This window comes from Megalobrama amblycephala, linkage group LG21 (assembly GCF_018812025.1).
Source record: "Megalobrama amblycephala isolate DHTTF-2021 linkage group LG21, ASM1881202v1, whole genome shotgun sequence".
In the NCBI taxonomy this organism is placed as follows: domain Eukaryota; kingdom Metazoa; phylum Chordata; class Actinopteri; order Cypriniformes; family Xenocyprididae; genus Megalobrama; species Megalobrama amblycephala.
The window spans coordinates 9,162,890-9,190,279 of record NC_063064.1 but is presented as its reverse complement, the minus strand read 5'-3'; the positions used below and the strand labels follow the sequence as shown (position 1 = coordinate 9,190,279).

Sequence of the window (27,390 nt, the reverse complement as noted above, 5' to 3'; positions counted from 1 at the left end):
ATAATAATAATAATAATTAACCAAAATGTTACATTATGGCATTCTAAATACTCATTGGAAATCATGGGATTATTTAATTTAATTTATTTAATTTTTTTATTTTATTGACCATATTTTGCTTGCCATTATTATTATTATTATTATTATTATTATTATTAACGCTAAATAAATAAGACAGACAGATAGGCAGATAGATAGATCTAATAATACTTAGGCATGAACATACAGTATGAGACAAAACTGACAGATGTGCCAGGTGTATGTGTTTTCAGATAATCTCTGCGTGATAAAAGCAGCATTTGCTGTAATCTGATTACTGGACTCTATTTTAAGAGGAACTCAGTGTGTGGTATATCTGATATGGATGTCATATAGTGACAAATACTGTACGCTCAATAATGCCAACTTCACTATCTTTGTTCTCACTCTGTAGAATTCAGCATCAGTGAGACGGTTTGCAAAATGCACAATCAGCACAATGAGAGAGGATGAGAGGGTAATGAATAAAGCTTTGATGATTCACAATCTGGATTCTATTAGCTGAGTGAGCTCTTCCATACGGCTGTGGCACTAGTAAAAATCACTTAAAATTAAATCTCACGCTGAGCTTGCAATAAAAATGTTACGCTTGTGAGACAAAAATTACCTCTCTACTTTAAGAATGCCTCATTTTTAAAGCATTACTGATTAAATTAAAGTAGTAAAAAAAAGAACAAAATGTCACATGGTTTCTGCAGAGTTACTGGATGTCACCTAATAATAATAATAATAATAATAATGGCTCCATGTGATTTCTGGGAACTAAGATGACCTCTGTCTTTGAACTTCCTGTATATCTGAACAACCTAGACAGTGTGAATAATGATTTTGATGGGTGCAGCACTGAAGCTATAACAGGGATTGTACAGAGGAGCACACAAAAGCAGACGGAGCGAGGGGAGGGGAGGAGGGAGGGTTGGTGTGGAGGGAAGGAAGTACAATGACCTTCCTATTGTTCACCTTTTTGGATTTTCTGTTGAGCGTCACCGCTCACTGCCGCTGTTTTATTGTGAGTCCAAGTCTTTGGAGATACTGTCACGCTGATGGCAGCTTGGAACGAAGCCCAGTTTAAGAGTTTTAGGCTGTATATAGAATTTTAAGAGTCTATGTCACAACCCAAATGCAGGCAGGAACTAAGCATAAAAGAACAGACAAAAATGTAAGAAATAATTGCCATTTTATTGTAATTGCTATTTATTTTATTTTAGCCATACAAATTATTTAGCCAAAAACAAACAAACAAACAAAAAACGTCTAACTTTCAAAGTACAAAATAAGGTTTGGTCTCTTTAAGACAGCTTGAAAGACTGTGATTAGAGTGAATTCGACTCAAGCCCTGTAAACATGGTTGCAGTTTAATTGACTCCTTAATTTTTTATTTTATTTATTTTTTATTGGCCCTGATAGGATATATGTGTGTGTGTGTGTGTGCATGTGTGTGTGTGTGGGGGGGGGATGGGTGTGTTCTTGTATATATGGTTTATGAGGACACAAATGTGTATAATGACATGGTATTACACTGGTATTATGACGTAAACATTAAATATGAGGACATTTCATGAGTCCTCATATTTAAAATAGCTTTAAAAACATACTAAACAATGTTTTATTAAAAATGTAAAAATGCAGAATGTTTTCTGTGATGGGTAGGTTTAGGGGTAGAGAATGTACAGTTTGTACAGTATAAAAACCATTACGGCTATGGAATGTCCTTACTTTGATAGCAAAACAAACGTGTGCGTGTGTGTGTGTGTGTGTGTGTGTGTGTGTGTGTGTGTGTTATCTCTGTACCAATGCCCAGTATTTGGCTTGTTTTTGTTAATCCCTTTATCCTGATTAGTTTAGGATGACTGAATAACTCTGTTTTTTATTATTTTAAACAGCTTTTAAGTAGCAGTGGAGTCAGAATGACTGTCTGATTAAAGCACAGACTCTTAGGATGAAGTGTATTCGAAATAGAACAAAACAAAAACAGCTACATTGTAAAAGTGTTTTTAAAGTCATGAAAAGGTCTTCATAACGTTTTCATCCTATGTCTTTAATACATCAGATATTAGGACTTTTTAACGTCACAATTGCAACAACATAACACATTCTCATGTGTTTTGTAAACTTTTCCCACATCAAACCTGTACGTTTCGCATCACCAAAATATTTGTGCAACATTCATCTTTAAAAGTGAACAAAAAGGGATAGAGATTAAACTCCAAAGTCTCTAATATTTTTTTATACTTAGACTATAGTAGTACTAGTTTGGGATAGGTAAGATTTTATGTAAAAGTATCTTAAGCTTACCAAGGCTGCATTTATTTTATCAAAAATACAGTAAAACAGTAATATTGTGAAATATTATTACAATTTAAAATATCTGTTTCTATTTTAATATATTTTAGGATGTAATTTATTCCTCTGATGGCAAAGCTGAATTTTCAGCATCATTAGTCCAGTCTTCGGTCAGTGTCACATGATTAAAAAAGATCAAGAAAGCTTAAGGATGCACATCCATCTATTATAAACATACTCCACATGGATTCGGGGGGTTAATAAAGGCCTTCCGAAGTGAAGGGATGCATTTGTGTAGGAAAAATATCCCTATTTAACAAGTTATAAAGTAAAATATCTAACTTCCGCCAGACTGCCTTCCTTATTCAACTTACGAAGAAAGTGTAATTGACGTCACGTCAGTTACGCTTTTTTCATAAGTTGAATACGGAAGGCGTAGGACGTAGCCTAAGCGTTTTGAACTAATATTATATTATATTATATTATATTATATTATATTATGTAAGCACTTCGCATAGTGCCCAACAATGCCCTTCAGCTGTGACTTATTCACGATACAGCACTAGCCTTGAGTACCTTATAGCTTTTATGAAATGGTTACCACACAATACAAATATTGAAGCCAAAAATATGTATCAATGCAACTTTCATGAAGTAAACTTTCACTAAAAGCCTTCCTTCCGCCAGAAAAAATAGTCCCTGATCGTGAACAGCAACAGAAGTTACATTATTACGCCATTAGATGGCGGCAAAGACTGTCTTTATGAGTGTGTCAGTCAGTAGCGAAGACTTTTATATTGAAAAGACTGAATTGTTGTGAACATGAAACAAGAAGCAACTGACAAATATTTGACTAGCGCTGTCAGTCATGGGAAAACCCCTTAACTGTTAAAAGGACAAGATAATACATCAGACATTTAAACAGATTTTTATTATGAACATAGGACTGACCTGAAGGAAAATGATAAATCTGAATGCAGGTAATAAACTCACTCAGTCGATCTCTTTCTCACAATACTCTTCTACATAATACAGTAAGCTTCAATGAACAATATCTATTGAGAACATACAGTTTACGTTGCTAAGAGTGGTTGCTAAGGGTGTTGTGTAGTGATGCACAGAACCGTTGGGCGTGTTTTATCATGAATAAAATACAGCTATTGACCAATCAGAATCAAGGACATGAACTAACCATTTTATAAATTATATTATATTATATTATTAATTGTTAATATTTAACTTAGATTTATTAGAATTTATTAAATTAACTTTATTAAAATGTATTACTCATAAATGGATAAAATAAAACATTATTATTATAAATATTATTATTATATTATTATTATTATTGCATGCAAACAGCCTGTCAAACAGCATCCAATATGGAAGGCGTAGGACGTAGTGTAAGTGTTTTGAACTGCAAGAGTTTTACACTTTCTTCATAAGTTGAATAGGGAAGGTGGTCTGGTGGAAGCTAGATATTTTACTTTATAACTTGTTAAATATGGATATTTTTCTTACACAAACACATCGCTTCACTTCTGAAGGCCTTTATTAACCCCCTAGAGCAGTGTGGAGTATGTTTATGATGAATGAATGCACTTTCTTGACCTTCATAATCATTGGTCCTGTTCACTGCCATTATAAAGCTCGGATGCATCAGGATATTTATTAATATAACTCTGATTGTGTTCAACAGAAAGAAGAAAGTCATATACACCTAGGATGGCTTGAGAGTGAGTAAATCTTGGGGTAATTTTCATTTTAAAGTGAACTAATCCTTTAAAATGTACAATGTTCATTTTTTATTAAAACAACTTGCTTAACTGAATCAAAGGAATGGTCTAATATATATAAATATGAATGATATAAGCTAATAAATGCAAATGCACATTCCGTTCAGGTCAGATGCTGTTATTTTATAGAATGCTTGACTGCTCATCTGGCATGTTAAATATTCATGAGCTCTATATCCAGAATTGTGCAATATATCACTCAGCTTTGAAATGAACAAGAGAGTGAGTCATAGCTGACCAATCAAAAAGCGGAAGCTCTGTGTTTAGTCATCTTGCTATTACAGGGTCGAATGGTCACATCTGTGACTCACTCAGAGAGGATGGATCACGAGGATGATGGTTTTCTCTGAGCAAATCATGAGCACATTTACTCTTTTATTTTTTATGGGTTTTTTTTTTTAGCCAATTCATTAAGTTACACATTTTTTGCAACATTTGGATATTTCCAACTTCCAAAGTGCAGTACAGAGCAGTGAACCGAAAGCAAATGATTTAATCATATTTAATCATAGCTGAAGCAGTGGTGTGTGCTATAATGCGGATAATAAACTTAGGAAGCAGTGAGTGACTGCGTGTTTAAAGCATGGAGTCTCCATGAATCAATATGGCTGAACTGGCCCATCTCAGTTTCCATGGTAACGGCCTCTACGTCCCCCAAGGGCTGCAGTGGGGGCGGCAGCAGTGCCTCTCTCTCTCTCTCATGCAGGACAGCAGTAACAGCAGCATGGCACAATAACCTACTTCACTCACTGGCACGGGGAAGCACCTGGATATTTCTGTGCTTTTGATGCCATTGTTTGGAATAAACACGCTCTCAGAGAAGAGATGGATTAAAAATACCCAGAATTCTTATTCAGCTAGATTTATACAAGCTGATTTTAACATAATATTGTGAATTCCCCCATAAGCTGCATTTATTTTCTTGAATTTTGAAATATTTAAAATTAATTTAGGTATGTGATTCTGACTGGAAATTCCTATGCAAAGACATTACCATAACCTTAAAACAAAAAGTAATAAAATTAAATGATAAAATAAAATAATAATAATAAAATTAAAAGGCATTTTGGTACTTCAAATCTGTGCTTTTTTCTCCGGATTCAGTGGAATGGAGCCTTATGTATAAATTCTGTACTGTAATAATCAAACAGCAAATAATAATTAACTATAATTATTATATTATATTATATTATTTATTATAACACATTACTGATATTTCATTTATTGATGTATAAATACAATATATTATTAATAAATAAAACAATATGTAATATTATTCATATTTAACAATGTAATTCATTTGCTTTCTTTTTTTAAAATATTAATGTTGGTACTTATGGCAGATAATTCAGTGGCAAATTGTAAATATATATATATATATATATATATATATATATATATATATATATATATATATATATATATATATATATATATATATATATATATATATATATATAACCATATTAACCATATTATATTTTATATATATATATATATATATATATATATATATATATATATATATATATATATATATATATAAAAAATATTTAATAATATTATTCTAAGCATAATATTTAAATCTATAAGTGCAAACAAATGTGTTAAAAATTAAAACATGCATTTTATTTGTTCTTTATTTACTTTTTGTTATTTGCTTCATTTATTTTCTAGATTTACTGAAAACATTTTAAATTTATTGAACCATGTGATTTTGAAACAATCAGGTGCCAGACTTTACTAAATAGCTGGTAATTTCTTTGCGAAGACAATGCCATAACCTCAGAAAATTAAGTAATAAAATTATATAATAAAACTATTAAAAAACTAAAATTAAAAATCATTTTGTCACTTTGCTGCCCTAAAATCTGTGCTCTGAATGGCCCATGTTCACATTCTGTGTGCGATAACATGACATTCAACGGCAAAATAAAGAATGAAGGTCTAAGATCAAGCTTTTTTTTCTATCAATGTATCAATCAGGAAACACCCACAAACCTCACCTCAAGGGTTCCCCTAAATTCCAGAATGCCCCTGAACCAGCAGCAGAAAGCTCAATCACAGCTGTCACACACCCCCATCATCCTCAGCAGTGAATAATCCACTCACCAACATGGGTGATGACACAGTCCACCCTCTGCTGTAGCTCCAGTAGAGACATCTCCTCTTCCTCCTCCAGCCTGCAGAGCATCTCAGGGTGTGAACAGTGGCCTCTCTCCTCTCCTCTCTCTTCCGCAGCTCGCCGGAGGGCTTCCCCGCTCCGCTCTCACAAAGACAGCGGCCACTCCCAGCCCTTGATGGAGATCTCCGATAGAAGACACAAGAGAGAGCCGGTGACACCGGCAGATCAATCCAGCTCTTTTGTTCTACAGTGTGGAAGTGCAGAGGAGCTTTTGTGATGTTAATCATTCATTCTGAATCTCTGCGCCTGAGTGATGCTGGCTGGACTTTACCCAGATCTTCAAACCAGCTCTATGGCTTCTATCCTAAAGACTGTGTCAGGCACCAGGAAGAGAATCAGAGGGAGACTACCTGCCTTCAAGAGAGACACGGAGCTCCTGTCACACAAAACCTGGAACAATGGATTCAGTGGAATGGAGCCTTATGCATACAGCCTGTACTGTAATAGTCAAATAGCACCTCTTATAAAATATTTAAGCAATTATATTATATTATATTAATTATATTATATTATATTATATTATATTATATTATATTATATTATATTATATTATATTATGTTATTTGTTAATATTTAACTTACTAGAATGTATTACTCATAAATGCATAAAATAAAATGTATTATTATTATTGCATGCATACAGCCTGTCGAACAGCAACTCTTGTTAAATGTTTAAAAAAAATAAAAACTAATATTATACCACCTTACATTATGTTGTTATGTTGTAATATTTTATATTATTTTATATTCATTATTAATTGTTAATATTGAATAATTAATCAACTTATTAGAATGTATTAGTCATAAATGCATAATAAAATGTATTATTAATATAATAGTATTATTATTATTGCATGCATACAGCCTGTCAAACAGTATCCCTTGTCAAATGTTTAAATAATTAAAAACTAATATTATTCTATATTACATTGTTACATTATATTATATTATTAATATGTTAATATTTAACTTATTTATATATTGATAGAATGTACTATTCATAAATGAATTATTATTATTACTACTTACTACATGCATACAGCCTGGCAGAACAGTCAAATGTTTAAATAATTAAAAACAATATTATTCTACATTAATTATATTATATTATATTGTATTTGAGGCATTAATTGAATATATTATTAATAACTGAATAAAACAACATGTAGAATGTAATTATCATATTGAACAATGTAACTGATGTGCTCCTTTTTAAATATGATTTTTGTGCATTGGGCAGGTAATGCAGTGATAAATTGTAAATATGTAAATATTTGAATTCTAAACACTTATGTGTAAATCTGCACTACAAAAATGCATAAAATTATTATTATTTATTATTTAAATCTTATTTGTATAGATGAAATGTCATAAATTCAATATATCAAACAATATCTAAACATCATAAATAACATTCAGTTCAATTACGTTAAATTCCACATTAATTTCCACATTTTTATTTTTTATTTATTTACTTACATTTTGTTGAGTAGCTGCATCAACATATAGCCGAGCTGGGTTCTTTTCCACATTTTGATGTGAGCTGATGGGCTGTTATCATCTTACTTGACGACATTGCCCTTGGGAGCCAGATCCTCTCCTTGGAAACGCTCAGTGATGGGACGCCATCTGTGCTCGTGCCATAACATGCTAACTTATTGTACATGTTTTACTCAAAATACACTTTACAGCAAAATATTTATGAATACCAAAATAATTACATAAAACAAGACTGTTGTTGGAAATGATAAAGCAATGTGAAGTAAATGTTCAGATTGCACAGAGAAAATGCATTGAACTGCTGCTGTTTTACCGGCAGATGGCGCTGCAGGTTCACTGACAAAATACACGTAAAAGCATTAAACCTAAATACTGCGGCGCCTCCTGCTGGATACATGAATATTACTTTGACACTCATGTAGCAAACACGCCATCTATTGTACATATTGAACAAACGCTGAGGCAGATTGACTCAAAATACTGCATATATGACAAAATATAAGTGTATGAGAGTTCAAGCAGTGGTCTGATATTTACTTCCAAAAGTTAACATCAATCTAATTGACACTCTGAACGCTCTTTTGCAGCATTATGCTATAAAATAACAGGTGTTGTTGTTGTTACCATACCAATTGGCGTCCCGAGAAAATAGCCACCATTACTATTTACAGCTGTTGAAACGAGGAAGATAAACAGGTAGCTATTTCTATTGTCCCGTTTTGTAAACTTTAATGAATAAAAAAAAATCACTCCATCCTCTGCAGAGCTAACGCACATGAGCGTAAAAACAACTGCACTGCATTTTAAAATATTCTCTTAGCAGCTATTTATATAAATGTATACTTTAAAATTGTGTTCTAACTTGTTTGAGATGTTTAATATGAACAGATAAAACGAAAGAAGGGAAAAAACGCTGCAGAGCTGTTAAGGAATGACGTCCATTTGTAGGCCAACCAAAGCTTCCCTCGAGATTTCCCGGGGTTTAGAATAACGGTTGAAGATTTTAGTAAAATAAGGCATGTGATTTAGCATTACTTGGAGAGTTTTGTTCTCACGAGCATACAAAACGTGAATTTTGAAGCCACAAAGTTTTTTAAAATGTTTGTATCACGTTCCTATATGGATGTCCATTGTGTCAAGCAGGTAATGTTATTGTGGTGGTTGTAAGTTAGTCCACTATAAAGTCCACTACAACTTTATTCATTCATTTTTCATGATGTGTGTAATGTTGTAAAGCTGTAGGTGAAAGACTTTTCACAGAAACTCGAAACTGACCTCTTTTAAAAGGAAACCTCCTGTACTAAATACAAAATCATCCTTTTCCTGGTTTTTAGGAGTACAAACAGAACAGCTCTTTTGAGCATATGACGCTCCCCAAAGGCAAAATACAAAATAAGTGAAATTGATTTGCTCTCATCTTTTAGTGTTTAGGTTTGAGTTCACCTTCGGTTTCCTTAAACACTACAATTTCTATACATATCCTTGCAGTAGGCCTAATAAGCAACAAGCTGAATTATCATAAAATGTGGCAAACCCTCTACAGCTTTCATCACCTTGTTCTGTGTCCTGTAGACATCATGTGATCTCTAAGACCTTAACTTTGGAACAGAAAATGTAACTGTTAGTTTAATGTGAAGATGTTTTGCATTCTGATATACGGTGAATTCAGGTTGATTGGGACACTTTTTCCAAGTCATTTCAATGGCAAAAAGTGTCCCAATCACCCTATGTTGCTCAATAACATCCACTCTCTGAGAGTAACCACTGTTAACCCAGTGTTGGGGGCAGCAGCAGCTGGGAGCTTTGCAAGGTCATCATGGGATATGACAGCAGTCAATTCTTTGATCTGATTGGCTCAGCTGGAATTGGGGCTAGGCCGGGTGAAGGTAACAGCATCAATATCTTCTCCACATGGAAAACCCCAAGGGATGCTAAATGATATATTGCAAAAGGAGACAAAGCAAACTAGCTTTACACTGAAAATGCATGTAGAATTTAATAGAAAAAGTCATTTTTGTAAATGTAAATTTATGTAAATGAAGAATACAAAATACAATCTATCAAGTGTAAATGAATGGATGAATTGCTGATTTAAATAAATTGTAAAAAATAATAATTTAATTAGCAGTTGCTGAAGCTGGCTGCTTGTCAGTGTTGCCAAGTCCGCAGTTTTCCTGCGGAATTGGGCTAATTTTACACTGTTTCTGTGGGTTGCTTTTCATGTCTGCGGGTTGAATCGACCCCAAATAATGTGATATTTAGCCCCTGAATGTGAATTTTACCAGGGCAGCCCCACCAAAAATGCAGATTTTACCCCCTGGAACACGACTTTTACCGTGGGACCCCCCCTGAAATGCGATTGGGCTAGTTTTGGGCTAGAACTGAGGAGCAATTGGGAGGGTTTTGTTGTGAAAACCTGGCAACCCTGGTGCTTGTTGAGCTGGTTTATGACACCTCAGAGGATGGTTTTTTGTTGTGTCCTTAACCTTGAAATGGTAACCTTCAGGGATCTTCATTGTGAAATGTTCTTATCAATACTAAATGATCTTAGATTCAAGTAGTTTCTGGCCTCAGTGACAGTTTCCCTTAAAGTCAGTTAGACCAAGAACAAAGACATGAGGAACTACTTTCTGGGCTTATACACAATAACACATTATTAACTCGTTAATTATGTGTTAACTGTATATCTACTGTATATCTCGATAGTAAGTGAAAAAGTAGAAAGTAAAGTTCGTTGGGACAAACTTTTATGTTTGCTTGACAAAGACTTGTCTGAAAATGTAAAAGTTTTATAAGCTTCCTAGCATGTTTTTCATGTTGCTAGCAAGTTCATCATGTTGTTAGCATGTCTTAGCATGTGTCTAGCATTATTTTGCATTTTGCTAGCATGTAGGGTTGCCAACTTCAGGAAAGGAAAATAAGGGACAATTGTGGTTCTTTATAGGAATATAAGGGACAGAATAAGGCGCACACTCAAAATATTTGTACTGTACCACACAGTGTACGTCACATAATCACATTTGTATCATTCCGTGTCAAACCAAATTTCAGAAAGTTTCCTGGCTCAAATTTTGATTTTGCATTCCTGTAACTCATGAAAGTATTAAAGATATCTTAATATCCTTTTAGATTCTTATTCTTAAAGGGATGAGTGCGAGACATCACTTCTGTTGTCAGAGCGCGTTCAGACCTCACACACCGGATGCGCATGGCAGTTGGACATAGTGGTGTTTTAGAGGTAAAAAATGATATAAATACTGTTCGGTTTCTCGCACAAACCGATCGTTTCGTGTCTTAGGACATCAATGTGTCGTCATGAGCCGCAGGGTTTAATTTGGATTTGTCTGTGCATGTTTTTTTTTACTCTTATAGACGAAGTTCCCATTGACGTGCATTATACGACTGACAGACCGCAACGGTTGGAGTTAAAAATCATCATTTGTGTTCTACTGAAGAAACAAAGTCACCTACATCTTGGATACCCTGGGGATAAGCAGATAAACATCAAAAATATTTGGGTGAACTATCCCTTTAACAAAGATTTCTTTTGGTATTTACATTTTTTAAGGCCCAATATGGTTAATTTCCAGAGATATGGGGATCTCAATGTGACTCCATGAGTAAATTGGTAAATTGTACACATTTTAATGGTCACACATTTTCTAAGAACAAATAATGTTGAAACTAGAAATGTATCTTGTTTTTTTTTTCTATCAACACAATTGCATATACCTATCCAGTGCAATATTTTTTTTCCAAAGTTTGTGCCTGTAACTCTAAACGTATTAAAGATATCTCAATATCCTTCTAGATTCTCATTCTTCATAAACTTTTCTTTTGTAATCATCATTTTTAGTGCCAAATATGGTTCCATCCCATATAATGGGGATCTCAATGTGGCTCCATGTTCAACTTGTTGAATTTTACCCACTTTCTATATAGCTACACCGATGCATATTAAATATCATCAACCTCTATTCAAAACAATACAAAAGGTTTTTGATACATTGAAACATATGGCATAAAATTTGAAAGCATAACAATTGAACGTATTTGAAATTTCAGTCAATAGCATGTTTTAAAGAATGACACTTAAAAAATGGAACTAAAAGTTGTTGAAACCATGTATGAATGAATGAAAATGCATATTTTTCAATTAAAGAGAACTAGTATGGGCTGCTTATGGTGCTTAAGGCTTTTTTTTCGGACAAAATTAACTTACAATAGTGAACTTCCCTTTTTGTTCACGTCTTCCCTCAGATTTTATGTTTTCTTGCCTGGCTGGATGTTGGAAAAAATAATCACGCTGTTTACATTCACCCATAGGGCACCCAATAACGACTTTTCAACGATATCTAGTGATGGCCGATTTCAAAACACTGCTTCGAATCTTTTGTTTCGAATCAGTGATTCAGAGCACCAAAGTCATGGGCATTTTGACACACGATCCGAATCACTGATTCAAAACAAAAGATTCAAAGCAGTGTTTTGAAATCGGTCATCACTAGATATCATTTAAAAGTCGTTATTTATATATTTTTTGGCGCACAAAAAGTATTCTAGTTGAACCACTGTACTTACATGAACTGTTTTAAATATGTCTTTAGTACCTTTCTGGATCTTAAGAAGTTCAGTGGCATTACTGTCTATAGAGGCCTTATACTGAGCTCTCGGATTTCATAAAAAAATATCTTAATTTGTGTTCCGAAGATGAACAAAGGTCTTACGGGTGTGGAACGACATGAGGGTGAGTAATTAATGACAGAATTTTAATTTTTGGGTGAACTAACCCTTTAAAGCCTACAGCTAATGTCAAACAATGATTTGTCCAAAAGAAATGCGTATGCCTGTGCAACCCATGTTTATAGCATTTTTTTGTATATTGCTAGCATGGATTAACATGTTGCAAGCATTTTTAGTATGTTGCTAGCATGAATTAGCATGTTACTAGCATGTCTTACCAATTGTTAACAAGTTGCTAGCATGTTTTAGCACATTGTTAACATGTGCTAAAACATTAGTGTTTGGTATATTGTTATAAGCATGTTGCTAGCGTGAATTAGCACATTGCTAACATGATTTAACATGCTGATAGTTTTAGCACAATATTAAAATGAATTAGCATGTTGCTAGAAAGTTTAACACTGCTTTTGTGGCCGAGGTGCCACAAAATATATTTTATTATGTCCTGAAAGTGCATAATCAAATACTCTCTCCCGCTCTCTCTCTTGCTCAAACATACACACACAGTACGCACACACTCGCACAGAAACATGTTGTCTGTGCTGCTCTGATGAATTAATCAGTAAAATAGTTTAACAACTGAAAAGCTACATGAGATTTCTCACAAGCGAGGAAATAACTGTACAGTTCTTGAGGTAGATAAACTTACAGTTTCGCTATTAATAGAGTCACTGCTGCTTTGAGAGACGCACAGACTCAGGTAGGCTAATTCACATTTGCCTATTCAACCTCTCTCTCTCTCAACTGTTTTGATAACTGTATTAGTCTGCTATCAATGGATCAAGCCTCCATTACTAGTTCTGAAATGACATTTTGGAATTAGCAACGGGGACTTGGGATGAAATGCGTAATAAATTAGTCCCACACACAAAAGTATTTTAAGGACAAAAACCTGACAAATGTCTTGAAATACACGAAATACATATCTGAACGGTGTCTTGAAGTGTGGTAACTGTAGTATAAGTGGAATAATTGACTCCGGACCATTGAATTATTAGAAAATAATGCACACCCGAGGTGTAACGGCCAATCCTCGGGTGTGCATTATTTTCTAATAATTCAACGACCCGTCGTCAATTATTCCTTACGTAATCATTCATGAAGTTCGAAAAGGTTGCAGCGAATTACAAGGGTGTTCGCAGTGGGCTGTTTTTACATTAATCTCACATCAAAAAAGCGTTCTGAGTCGAGGTGCAAGTATATTTAACCACTTACATGACACAGCCGAACGCACAATCAGCACTGTCCAGCACTCTTTTTCACATGTGATCTTTCATAGATATGAATACCCTTAGTACAATCTGAAAAGATGTAGCAGCCCGAGTCAGACAAGTTTGAACATCTGAGTTTGGTGGTTGTAGCTTTAATGTTCTAGGAGGAGATACTGGACTAAATTTTATCTCAGAAGAAAAAGAACAAGAACAAGAAATGGCATTTCAGGGTTTGTCAAGTCAACATATATATAAATCACTGCAAAAACATTTTAGTGTCAGTTTATTTGCAGTCACATTTATTCTGATGAAAATTTCTCACAGTTGTAACGATACATGTTCATTTAAATGAATAATTTAATAAACAACAGTGGCTGTTTTCAGGAAGAAATGCTTATCTTACAGTGAAATCAACAGAACTTTGTACTGCTGACATGTGCATGACATAGATGTGCGTGTCGTAGTTTTGTCAGCCAACCAAACCAACCAACCAACAAAATGGCAAAACACTGTAATAACACTGAGAGTAACATGAAAACATTCATTTCCCCCAATTTATACATATTTAAATCTATCCATACATTAAATAACTTTGTTATTTAAAATTATACACATTGACAAAATACAGAATCACATGTACATGTGTTGATGATGTTAGATTCGTCTCTGGTAAGTACATGGTATAATGCCCCTCTTATTAAAAGTAATATTATTGCATTTCTTGTATGATTTTTGTATTATCGGCAGTAATAGTATAATTCGTTTGTTCAAACGATGAGGTCTCTTTTCTCGGCTTGCAAATGAGTCTTGTAGAGGAGGCAGATGCCCTATCACTCAGAAACATTGTGAAAACAGCACTATACAGTTATATTATTTGCAAAGTTTTAACAAAATATATGTTTACTATTATTTGCATGGTCGAGTGCTACACAAAATGAGATAAAGCTTCGTAATAACAGTTTTCAAAAATAAAAAATAAAATAAAAAACAGTCAGATCAACAAGTGAATTTATGAATATGGATGTTTCATATCAAGAAGTTCAAGAGAAAATGTAGGTTAAAATGAGCACAGAGTACTCAGAGTACGTCGTACGTTTGTGTTTTTAGGGAAATATTACAATAAATTTCACAAAATGGGAAAACCGTTCATAAAAGTACTTTAAAAAAATATTGGTCACTGTTCGTAAGTAGTAAATGTTAACATCAAGAATCTTATGAAGTGATGTGGAGAACATTTTGACAATCACACAGACATTGAAAAAGCCGACAGAACTACATTTGCATCTTCCGTCAGAAATTGCTTCTTACTATTATGATATTTTAACTATGCCTGCAAATGAATATTTATCATGTATGCATAATAAAAAAGAATGAATTTTATATAATAAACATATTCAGGCTATTAGACAAGGAATTTCAATAGGATCTACTGTCAAAAAAATATAAAACATACAAAATACACTCTACCTGGTTGAAAACAAAAGTAACCTTAATTGTTTTTAAATTTCTATAGGTGAAACTACAATTGGACCATTAAACACACAACCCAACAATTCTCCTTGTGGGCAGCATCTCCACATACACACACACACACACACACACACACACACACACATAAAAAAACATGTAAATATAACAAGGTGCCTTAGCACAGACTGGCACACACAGACCTACAGAACAGAAGCATTTAATGGTGCTTGTAGTGTGGCACGATACCGAGTGTTTTGAAATACATGAACTCACAAACTCGTCTCTCTATCCAAATCTGTCTCCTTCTCTTCATCACCTCGCTTATGTCCAATGGCACCTACAACTGTTGAGCTGCAGAATAATACAGAAAGATTCATCATGAGAAAAAATAATTCATAGTCGAAAAGCTGATGAGAAACAGTGAGTGACACGTTTGTTCTTGGAGCAAAAGAATACAAACAGTTCCTTTTCAAAGTGGAACTTTACACTGCATCTTGGATTGACACCATAGGGAACATAATTAGCGTGACCTGTGTCTGAAGCACATGTGTAAATCACCGGAGCTCCTGTAAGTATAAGAGGGAACGTCATCAGCTTTTTTGTCTTCAGGAGCCGTTTGTTTGTGTTACTGCATGTTAAAGGTGATTGTCATGGAGAGGCATTCGAACAAGCGGTTCAGGAAGGTTTTTGACATCTGAGGACACACACAACCTGTGTGTTATATGTTTGGGTGAGGATCACTCCCGTTCAATTCTTGAGGGAGCTGAAAGCTCCAATTCTAAGACATTCAGTCACAGAGATTTGCTTGGCCCTATTCTTGAGGGTTATCTGTACATCTGTAGCGGCTTATAGGAAGTACATTCCGCATTCGATGTAAAATCTGAGGAAGTTATAAATAAGAAGCGATTTGATAAACAGGATTGAATCGCTGAGGATAAATAACATCTCTTCTCCTTCCCTTCTGGGCTCTGGGGTCTTTAAATAAGGTTAGCTCCCCGATGGCTCCTTGGGGTGGGTCTATTATGTATCCTGAGCCCCCCTTTCATAAGGAAAGCAGTATAGAAGGTTGTGGCTGTTCAAAAATGCCTGGTAGGCTCCCTTTGGGTTGAATGTAGAGTAGAACCTCCCCCACTACCTGGGGTTTTGAAGTAAGGTCCTCCGCTCCCTGTCAGAGCCGTAACTGGTCCATGTAGAACCTATCAAGTATAGGAAATTTGCCTATAACATCCCTTCTTATTATTGGGCACCTTTTTCTAATGGTGGGAGTCTTTGGAACTTGGACTAGTCCAGGCAGGGTCAGAGCACTCACCCCCAATTGAAAACTCTGGGAAAGTAGTGCTGAAGCTCCCCTGCGGTTCCCTAGGGGTTTGAGTTTTCAGGTTCCCCCTGTGGGTAGTGGTGAGCCAGGGTTGCAGCTTAAAATGAAGAGTTCATTTGCAAAAACCGATAAACGCCACTTTAAAAAAAAAAAAATGAACTAACTGCTGTGCGTTATTCTCCACATATAGCACATTCTGTACCCTAAATCAGTTTTGTCAGAAAAGCCGGTATTGTCCACTGTCAGGAATCGCAAGTTCGCGTTTTACAGCAGAAACCGACAAGTGCCCTTGTTGTTTGTGTACAGAAACCGATAAGTGAGTGCACAGTATTCAGGTCAGGTGACAAGGCTTCTAGTCACTTCAAAAAGACGCGCTAGATGAGGGAAGTTTTGTCAAAGCTGATCTGTTAGTGTGTGTGCGTTTGTGTGCACACGTGTGTTTGAGTGTGTTTTAAACGCAATTACAAAGCAATTACTTGGTTTTGTTTACCTCTGAAACATGAAATGTGGAGTTATCTGCTTTTGCCAAAAAACGATTGTTGGAGTTATCTGCTTTTGCTAAAAAACAAAGTTTTAATATATAAAAAACATACTTTCAATGAACTTTAATTTTTTGATTTACCTGTATTTTTTAGAGTTATTATTACTTAATCAAAACAACCCAACTGCAGTTTGATTGATATTACTTGGAATGCACAATAAAAAAAAAATATAAAAAAAACATGATTTGTGAGAATTAATAAAAATGGAGTTAACTGTTTTTGCAAATGAACTCTTCAAATGTTTCCCCAGGCAAGTATTCTCAATGGGCTGTGTCATACAAAAGAGCTGATATAGCCGAGGCTTAGAGCTGTGTTCTTGGGCTAATGCCTGGTCCACAAGGAAGGGAGGAAGGTTGTAAAGCCAGGAGCTTCCTTGTCACAAAGCATAAATCTTGGGCAATGGCTGAGGGAATACTTCCACTTGACAGCCTGTATGAGTCTTAGGACACTCCCTGTATGACTGACGAATCTGTTTCTGGCTAAGTAAGTCCGTAGAGTCAATTTATGTTATGCCCATTATGGTTGTGTATAGGTACAGCTAATGAGGCAGCCATTACCTCAGCATGGCAGAGTGGGTATTTGTTCCCCATAGCGTCAATCCAAGATGCAGAGTTGAATTTCACTCCAAAGGGTTATGAAGGTAGTCTATGGTCCCCCGAGATTTTATGTTTATATTTTCCATTTTCATTTTAATTTTCAGTTAAAGTTTTAGTAATTTAAAAAAAAAAAAAAAAAAAATATATATAGCTATATAGTTTTTTAAATATTTATTTCAGTTTTAGTACATCAAGTTAAATTAAATAAAAATGGGAAATGTTATATTGGAAACTAGCTGAAATAAAACAAGTTTAAGTTTTTCATATTTGATTTTATTTCAGTTAATGTTTATTTTATTTCAAGTAACAAAAATGTTTTCAGAGTCTTCATTTTAGTTTCAAGTTACAATTATAATAATAACCCTGGCTCCTTCTTTATGATCAAAAGGTAAAATAACATTATTATGATTTATTAGTGCTATCAAATGATTAAAATAATTAATTGTAATTAATAAGTAAATAATTCATATGATAATTATTTCATTATTAATATTATTTAAAAATATTTAAATATGTAGCATATTTGAAAAAAATAAACATTAATTAACATTAAATATTTATTTTATAATTAATCTGTTGATGCATATTTTGGAAAGACAAATAAAAGCATAATTATTGTGTTGAAGACTCTCATAGCAGAATATATGCATATCTACAGTGTTGCCAACTGCTTTCAAATTGAAAGTAGCTAAAACTAGCTAAATGTCACTAGATGACATCATAATGGCAAATTCATATCTATATAAATATGAATATAGATCAGTGGGCAAAATAAGAATATATATATAAGGTTTGTCTAAGAAGTTGCTAGATTTGTCCCAAAACTTTGTGAAAAAAGTCTCAAAAGGGGCGGGGAAGTCACTAAATCTAGTGACAAAATCGCTAAATTGGTAACACTGCATATCTATAATCACTCTAGACTTATATTTCACTATTAAAAAAATGCAAATGATTTTGTTAAATATCCCACATGGGTTTGATTTATAAATAAATAATACTGTATGTGCAGAATTTACAGAGAAACATTACTGAGTTCTACTAGGGACTGAATATTCAGATTCACACAGAACAGAATAAAACAGATGTCAAATTAAATATCAGAGTTAAAAAAAAAAAAAAAAAAAAACATCATTAGATATATTTCATTAAATGCATGCGTTAACTTTGACAGCCCTATTTTACATGACTATCTGAGACCGGTGAGTTATAATTGTGCATGTGCTAAAGCTTGACCTTTGACCTATCCGAAATCATGCTTTTCCATGCATTTAACATTCTGAACAAATACACACAAACATGCACACAGAGGCTGAAATGCTCAGGAAAAACTTGAATCCCTCATGATGCCAGTGTTTTTAGAAAGATGCTGTTTGTAAACTCTAAAAAGGAAGAACTTTTTTCAGAAAAGGAGAAAAGGTTTGAACATTTAGGAAACATGAACCATAGTATCCACAGCACTAGAGTATATACAGTGATCGTGCACAGACAGGTTGGGTTGCGTCTTACCTTTGGAAATCAGCATCTGAGACATTAGGAGAGGGAGCTTATGAGTGACAGGGATGAAAAATTCAGTCATGATATGAGCCTGATATTCACACTTCCATTTTTAAGAGAACAGCATGTTTGAGGAGTTCACTAAACAGATATATTACTAATTGCTTATTTTTTTGACTAAGGGGCTCAGACATGACCAAACTCTGCTCTGAGAATGAAAATGTTTCGTATTTGATCTTTAACAGAGTTTTTAAAGGAGTCATGAATTGAGAAATCAAAATTTCCTTGATGTTTTGACATATAAGAGGTCATTGTACTATAAAAATATCCTGTAAGTTTCAGAACTCTTTTATTGAAACCAAGCTCCCAAAATGACTTGTTTTGGATTTTGTCACAGTACGGCGTAATACTGCAACGAAAGACCACCACTGCAGAATGATCAAAGCCTACTTCTACATCATTGCCTCTTTAGCCCCACCCACCAATTCACATGTCATGTAGTTGCAACTACAAGAGAGACACAAACACAGGATTACTCGAGCAACAAAATGATAGAGATGCCTGTGAGGACCTCAAAGAACATTATAAAAAATTTTAAAAATGCATTTCATGACCCCTTTAAAAGTTGGATTTCAGTTGAATGTTCCAAAAGGGGGAATAAAAATGTGCCGCTACTGAATCAAGAAACTGAAAATGTCCCATGGTAACCTAAAATACTGTGTATTTTCATCTATTCAAATGCAATGTTTGCAGGTTTGCGGTGAGATTAAAGTGACATTTTTGAATATACAGGTGCTGGTCATATAATTAGAATATCATCAAAAAGTTCATTTTTTTATTGTAAATTATTTTTAAAAATGAAACTTTCATATATTCTAGATTCCCTACATGTAAAGTAAAACATTTAAAAAAAAAATGTAAAAAATTTTGATGATTAGAGCATACAGCTCATGAAAGTCCAAAATCCAGTATCTAAAAATATTAGAATATTTCCTAAGATCAATCAAAAAATGGATTTTCAAAACAGAAAAGTTTAAGTTCTTTAAAGTATGTTCATTTGTGCACTCAATACTTGGTCGGCAGCACATATTACAGCAAATGACTTGCTCCTAGCACAAATTACAGCATCAGTGAAGTGTGGCATGGAACTGATCAGCCTGTGGCACTGCTGAGGCACTATTGAGCCTTCAGATCATCTGTATATTGTTGGATCGACTGTTTCTCATCTTTTCTAGATTCAGGGGTCAGGCATGTTGGCTGACCAATAAAGCACAGTAATATCATGGTCAGAAGTGGTTTTTGCACTGTGGGCAGGTTCTAAAGTCCTGCTGGAAAAGGAAATCAGCATCTCCATAAAGCTTGTCAGCAAATTTGCACTTGATAAAACACAATGGACCAACACCAGCAGCAAAGCTCCAATCTTCCTTCATACTCTGGGACCATGATTTCAACATGAAATGCAAAATTTACTTTTATCTGAAAAGAGGACTTTTGACCACTGTTCCCTGTCCAGTTCTTTTTCTCCTTAGCCCAAGTAAGATGCTTCTGACGTTGTTTCTGTTTCAGAAGTGGCTTGGTAGTCCTTTTCCTGAAGATGTCTGAGTGTGGTGACTCTTGATGCGCTGACTCCGGCTTCATTCGACTCATTGTGAAGCTCTCCCAAGTGTTTGAATCGGCTTTACTTGACAGTATTCTCAAGCTTGTGGTCATCCCTGTTGCTTGTGCACCTTTGCCTACCCAATTTCTTCCTTCCAGTCAACTTTGCATTTAATATGCTTTGATACATCACTCTGTAAACAGCCAAACATTCAGTAATGACCTTCTGTGAATTACTCTCTTTGTGGAGGGTGTCAATGATTGTCTCCTGGACCATTGCCAAGTCAGCAGTCTTCCCCATTAGTGTGGTTTCAAAGAACAAGAGATACCCGGAATTTATACTGTAGGGATGGTCATTTAATGAAACTCAAAATGTAAATATTCTAATATTTTGAGATACTGGATTTTGGACTTTCATGAGCTGTACGCTCTAATCAACAATTTAAAAAAAAAAAACTTTTGAAATGTTTTACTTTACATGTAGGGAATCCAGAATATATGAAAGTTTCATTTTTTAAAATAATTTACAATAAAAAAGGAACTTTTTCACGATATTCTAATTATATGACCAGCACCTGTAGTTATGTATGCGAGGAAATCTTCTAAGGGAATATTAAATCCAAACCTTTTTGAGCTTTGATCTTTGTTGGTGCTGTCAGTGTTGAGGCCTTTCCAGACATTTCCAAAAGACGTCTTTGTCATTTCATCTGAAATGTTGACCGTCGAAGGATCATCCCTTAATGAATGCAAACACATCAGCATTTTCATCTCAGACTATTTCTGTTGTCATATTTTGAAAGAAAGTTTTTAAAGTTTGTCTTTCAAAAAGAGAGGAGACCATCTGAACATTTTTTTGACATAGTATGCCTTTTCATTACACTGAAAAAATGTTTCCTTAAAAAAACAAATACAGTACTGCTCAAAAGTTTTGGGTCAGTAAGATTTTTTAATGTTTTTGAAAGAAGTCTCTTATGCTCACCAAGGGTGCAATTATTTGATCAAAAATACAGTAAAAACAGTATTACTGTGAAATATTATTACATTCATTTCAAAAATAATTCTTATATACTATATAATTTCTTTTAAAAAATCTGACTCAAACTTTTGAATGGTAGTATATGTTTCCTACAAAATTGTGCTTCGTCTAAATTAATTGGTCATATTACTAATAATTATTCAAGTCAAAATTATTTTTAATCACTGAATCAATATAAATGCATTACCAAAACTAGATTTAAAGGTTAGATTAGGAAGAAATGGTAGCAACAGCAGGATACCAATTTTAAAGTGCACAAACACTATAATTTTTCCTACTTACTTATAATGCCCCTCTAGGGGCACTTGTACAATTCCTTCATCCTCCATCAAGACACACTGATTTTCCTGAAATTGAGAGAAAAAACATGTTCGTGATCTGTCCTTTTAAAACAGTGATTGGTCATTGACGACCAATAGCGTTGTCAAAGGCCGCAACCAATAGCAGTGCGTGATGGGGGGTGGTGGTACCTCTTGCTGTGCATCTTCCATTTTTTTCTTCTTGCTTTCAGGCATGAGGTCATCAAGCCAGCTGAGATCTCGCTTAGAGAAGACAAAATCTAACAGCTTACGGATGAACACAAGGGCTAAGACCTGCAAGAAAACACACAGACATCATATGAGATCTTGATGATCATGCACACACACATACACACACACAGATATATACAAACACAAGTGTTTTACCATCATAGGAAAGACTATGGCGGCTCTGGAGGTTTTGATGACCCAGAGAAGCACCAGGCAGCTGAGCTGGATGATGGTGAACATGTGAACTTTTCTCAGCGGGACGTGTCTCAGGTAGATAAAATCAGGCTGGTGTTTTGTCGGCATCCCAAACAGCTTCAGACGATCAAAGAACTGAATGGCAAACACACCCAACATGGTTAGAACTGCACAGTATGACCCTGAAAAGTATCTGGATGCTTTTCAGTGTTGTTGATTGAAATTAAGCTAAAATAATATATAAATATTAGATGAAAAACTTAAACTTAAAAAAACTTGAAAATAAAATAAGAAAAACTTCAATTTAGTACTAAAATCCCTAAAACTATATACAAATAAAAAATACAAATGAAAATAAAACAAAGTAAATTAAATCTAAATAGAAAAAAAATTATAAAAATGACAAAAGCACATGACAAAATGACTTCAAACTTAAAATTAAAACTGAAAATCCAATTTACAATATTATAATAGTATACAAATAATTCTAACATAACACTGGGACACTAATTCAGCTTTCACATTCAGAGGAAATATTACATTTTAACATATATTAAAATAGACAACAGCTCTTTTAAATTGTAATCATATTACACAATATTACTGTTTTTACTGTTTTTTTGATCAAATAAATGCAGCCTTGATGAGCATAAGAGACTTCTATATAAATAATACAAAAATAACACATAAACCACAACTACAAATTTTGGAATTAATAACTGTTAAGCACAATATATGACTTTAGTAACTTCAGTACCTGTATGCCTCTGAGAGACGACGCTCCCATATAGAGGAAAACTCCATATAACACAGGCATTGGGATATGCTGAGGACAAAATAATAACCATTAAAAAAGTTTTCTTTTTTATATCAAGCATGTAGCAATGAAAGTTTGCAACTATCATCTGTTGATCAATAGAAGATCACTGACCTTTAGTATGGAGGTCATAAATACTGAGCTTCCCATAAGGACAAATATCATGAGGCCGGTGAAGCGCTGCTCTCTGATGCCCAAGAACTTGGGCTGTTCACCAGGTGCTGAGCATTCAGACTCCAATTTCAGGCTGTTCACGTGGCTGATTGACAGCACCGTCGCAGCCACGAACCACGGGAGGCCCATGAGAGAGCACACGCCCAGCATCACACCCACCACAAACAGGTCCAGATGATACCCACAGCCTTTCTGTGGATGCACACATACACAACGAAAGACATCTCATCAAGTGTACAAGATTATTTGTTAACCAAAAGGAGCATATTGTGAAGTAGTGACAAACCTTCAGCTTGTGTTCCTTCCTGTTAATAATAACGGCAGTGATTTGTTGGTCCATGAAGATGAGGATGGTGCACAACAGAGCTGGGATGAAGGTCACAATAGTGGTCCACCACGGGTTTGGTCCCACTGGGCTGATGAACCAGCCACGGTCATCTCTGGTTGGCTGTGAGAGGTCATATAAGCAATTACATATTCATATTCTGAGGATAGATTTTTGTGAAAATCTACAAATGAAAATGACACAGTACTGTGATACGACTCACTTTAAACTCATTAGGAACCTGTAGTTTTGTGGAGGGGATCCCCAGAGCATAGTCAGTCAGAACCATGGTCAGGATGGTGAGGAAAACAGCAAAATCGCTGATAACTGCCCTCACCTGTTGAGAAACACACGGAATTGGAATAAGCACTAGAAACTGAACATAAAACTGTGAGCCTTTAGATTTTTTACAGACTCCCTGATTGAAAACTATTTATAGGTTACAGTTAGCCAACAACAACTGCTGTACAGTGGGGAGATAAATCCACATAAATCCACACACACATACTTTCACAGTTGTCTGTACTATTCTATACTGAAACACAAGCTTCTTGCCTTGGTGGGGAAGTAACGACTTGTTTTGAACTCCTTAAGGAAGGAGGACATAGCAACTGTAGAGAAGAAGAGAATGACAGACCAGAAGAGGACGTCAGGTATATATGGGCCGTGATGGCCACAGGCGCTGCCCACAAACTCACCCCTGTTCTCCACACAGCCCTGAGACACAACATAAGACAAAATAATCACATCTGCTTCTGATGAAGAAGAGAGATAAACACAACATCCAGAGAAAAATGATAAATTCATATAAAGTCATGTGTAACTATGGAAATATGACAAGGATTTGTTTATAGTGTGTGTGTGTGTGTGTGTGTGTGTGTGTGTGTGTGTGTGTGTGTGTGTGTGTGTGTGTGTCGGAGATTAAATATGAAGGGAGGGGAACTGAGGTGAAACAGAAGAGGATTTGCTTTTATTAAAGTATGAGTCACTGAAATGTATTAACCCATATCTGAGAAATGAGACGCAGGCGTCTGTGGGAATGTTTGGGATAGTGTATCCTTTACGGAAAGAAAATATATTTCCCTTTATATGAATGATCAATATATTAAATGATTTAACTGTATATTTGAAAATATAGAGAATAAAATATTGTGTTAAAGGTGCCCTCGAATGAAAAATTGAATTTATCTTGGCATTGTTAAATAGCAAGAGTTCAGTACATGGAAATGACATACAGTGAGTCTCAAACTCCATTGTTTCCTCCTTCTTATATAAATCTCATTTGTTTAAAAGACCTCTGAAGGACAGGCGAATCTCAACATAACACCGACTGTTACGTAACAGTCGGGGTGTACGCCCCCAATATTTGCATATGCCAGCCCACGTTTCCAACATTATAAAAGGCATTAGACAAGGGCAGCCAGTAACGTCTGGATGTGCCCAACCAAATCAGCTGACTAGGTAAGCAAGCAAGAACAATAAGAAAGAAAATGGCAGATGGAGCAATAATAACTGACATGATCCATGATAACATGATATTTTTAGTGATATTTGTAAACTGTCTTTCTAAATGTTTCGTTAGCATGTTGCAAATGTACTGTTAAATGTGGTTAAAGTTACCATCGGTTATTACTGTATTCACGGAGACAAGAGCCGTCGCTATTTTCATTTTTAAACACTTGCAGTCTGTATAATTCATAAACACAACTTCATTCTTTATAAATCTCTCCAACAGAGTAGCATTAGCCGTTAGCCACGGAGCACCATCAAACTCATTCAAAGTAAACAATATAACAGTATACAATACTCACATAATCCGACGCATGCATGACGAACACTTTGTAAAGATCCATTTTGAGGGTTATATTAGCTGTGTGAACTTTGTTAAGGCACTGTTCAAGGCAAGCGTGAGCTCTGTGGGTGTGGACCACGGGATTTAAAGGGGCCACAGCATAAAATCGGCGCGTTTATAATGATGCCCCAAAATAGGCAGTTAAAAAAATTAATTAAAAAAAATCTATGGGGTATTTTGATCTGAAACTTCACAGACACATTCAGGGGACACCTTAGACTTATATTACATCTTTTAAAAACATAATCTAGGGCACCTTTAATATATTACCATATATCAAATAATACATAAGTAATTGCCATATATCATATATTGAAAAATATGTTACAATATATTTACTTATATATCACAAACACACCTGCATGTCCTAAAGTGTTTAGCAAAGATACTATCACTGTGCTGAACAGCACACAGCCATTACTGTTTAAACAAAGTAATTATAGTCTTAATGGCGTTTGGCCAATCATCACAGTCTCTGTTCTTCAGCACAATGGTAACTCCAAAAACTCATACCAGAAAACCTTTTAAATTCCAACATAATACAATTTTAAACACTAACAGATCTAACCCATATATTAATATTGAGCAAAACACATGAAATGACACTTAATTTTAACTGTATATTTACTCTCGTGTGTGCTTTAACTAAAGGTAAAACTATGAATATTATAGGTAATGCTATTTTTGTCTTCATTTCTAAATATTTGATATGCATCAATATTGCCATAACAATGCATATATTGCAGTATATTGAAAAATATAAGCACTTGTTTCCCATGTACTATGTAATATATTGCATTATATTCCATTAGGGATACTACATACTGTTTTTGAAAGAAAGTAGCATGCAGTGTGTATACTATAAATTGCACACAAATTTTCTGTATGCAAAGATGATCCATTATTTGGAAAAATGTGAAATATACAACTAGAGCATCGTATGTGTAGAACACATTATCCCACAATGCAATGCACTCGATGACCTTCCATTTTGAGAGTGATAAATGAAGTACCATTTATTAACACTGTCTTGATCAGACTGGCAAAAAGACTTTTGTTTTTAATTGGAACCATAAAATATCTATATTTATTTTCAAGATGACAGTGGTGGTCATGTGACAATTTAGCATACTACTGTGACAAATGAACAGGAGGTAATATTTTACTTTATAGTTTCACATCCTATTTTTAATTTCAAATCAGTACTAGGCATGCTAGTATTTCATTTAGAACATAGCCATATGGTGCATTCAAATCATGCTGGAAAGATCGTATTTACAAGTTGAACGCACAGGAAAACCACAGCACAACTTTTGATTATAAAACTTGCTTTATGCCCACATTTCCGAGTTGTCAGTGAGAAAATATGGTGGATGTCTCTATTGGCAGTAAATTTGTTGAAATGAAGGCTATTATAAATTTTTTCATTTACAATAAAACTAGTCACATGTACAAAATACAAAAGTATTGTACAATTATGACAGAATATATTATGATTCAATTTATAGCACCATCATAAATTGTACAAAAACATAAAAAAGCAAAAACACACCTGATTCGCATTCTTTATTCATCATTTTGTAGAAGTAGAGTTGAAAAAAATCTTGCTAAATATTTTGTGCTCCCACCACAGTGACTTGAACGTACCTGATGTCATAATTAATGTACGACTTTCCAACTTATAAATA

At 34.5% G+C, this 27,390-nt stretch overlaps 2 protein-coding genes across 16 annotated transcripts in view; both read right to left on the bottom strand.

The window, feature by feature from the left end:
• Positions 1–8,753, bottom strand: part of mcf2l2 (MCF.2 cell line derived transforming sequence-like 2) — a 115,351-nt gene extending 106,598 nt beyond the window's left edge. For 3 of the 9 annotated variants that reach the window (XM_048172148.1, XM_048172149.1, XM_048172152.1), the window contains exons 1-3: positions 8,433–8,752; positions 7,783–7,932; positions 6,231–6,653 (exon numbers count right to left, since the gene is read on the bottom strand). In XM_048172148.1, coding sequence (XP_048028105.1) covers positions 6,231–6,312 — 82 coding nt within the window. In that variant the 5' untranslated portion in view covers positions 6,313–6,653; positions 7,783–7,932; positions 8,433–8,752. Of the gene's footprint in view, positions 1–6,230; positions 6,654–7,782; positions 7,947–8,432 lie in introns of those variants that run through there. The other 6 variants (XM_048172143.1, XM_048172145.1, XM_048172150.1 and 3 more) reach the window with 5 other exon arrangements.
• A 5,270-nt stretch (positions 8,754–14,023) lies between these two features.
• Positions 14,024–27,390, bottom strand: part of slc4a10a (solute carrier family 4 member 10a) — a 66,865-nt gene continuing 53,498 nt past the window's right edge. For 5 of the 7 annotated variants that reach the window (XM_048172430.1, XM_048172423.1, XM_048172424.1 and 2 more), the window contains 10 exons: positions 24,406–24,567; positions 24,074–24,187; positions 23,812–23,973; positions 23,466–23,717; positions 23,292–23,360; positions 22,496–22,669; positions 22,280–22,402; positions 22,092–22,156; positions 21,399–21,509; positions 14,024–15,578 (listed from right to left, as the gene is read on the bottom strand). In XM_048172430.1, the coding sequence (XP_048028387.1) occupies positions 15,497–15,578; positions 21,399–21,509; positions 22,092–22,156; positions 22,280–22,402; positions 22,496–22,669; positions 23,292–23,360; positions 23,466–23,717; positions 23,812–23,973; positions 24,074–24,187; positions 24,406–24,567 (1,314 nt within the window). In that variant the 3' untranslated portion in view covers positions 14,024–15,496. Of the gene's footprint in view, positions 15,579–19,189; positions 19,227–21,398; positions 21,510–22,091; positions 22,157–22,279; positions 22,403–22,495; positions 22,670–23,291; positions 23,361–23,465; positions 23,718–23,811; positions 23,974–24,073; positions 24,188–24,405; positions 24,568–27,390 lie in introns of all 7 variants that reach the window. The other 2 variants (XM_048172428.1, XM_048172426.1) reach the window with 2 other exon arrangements.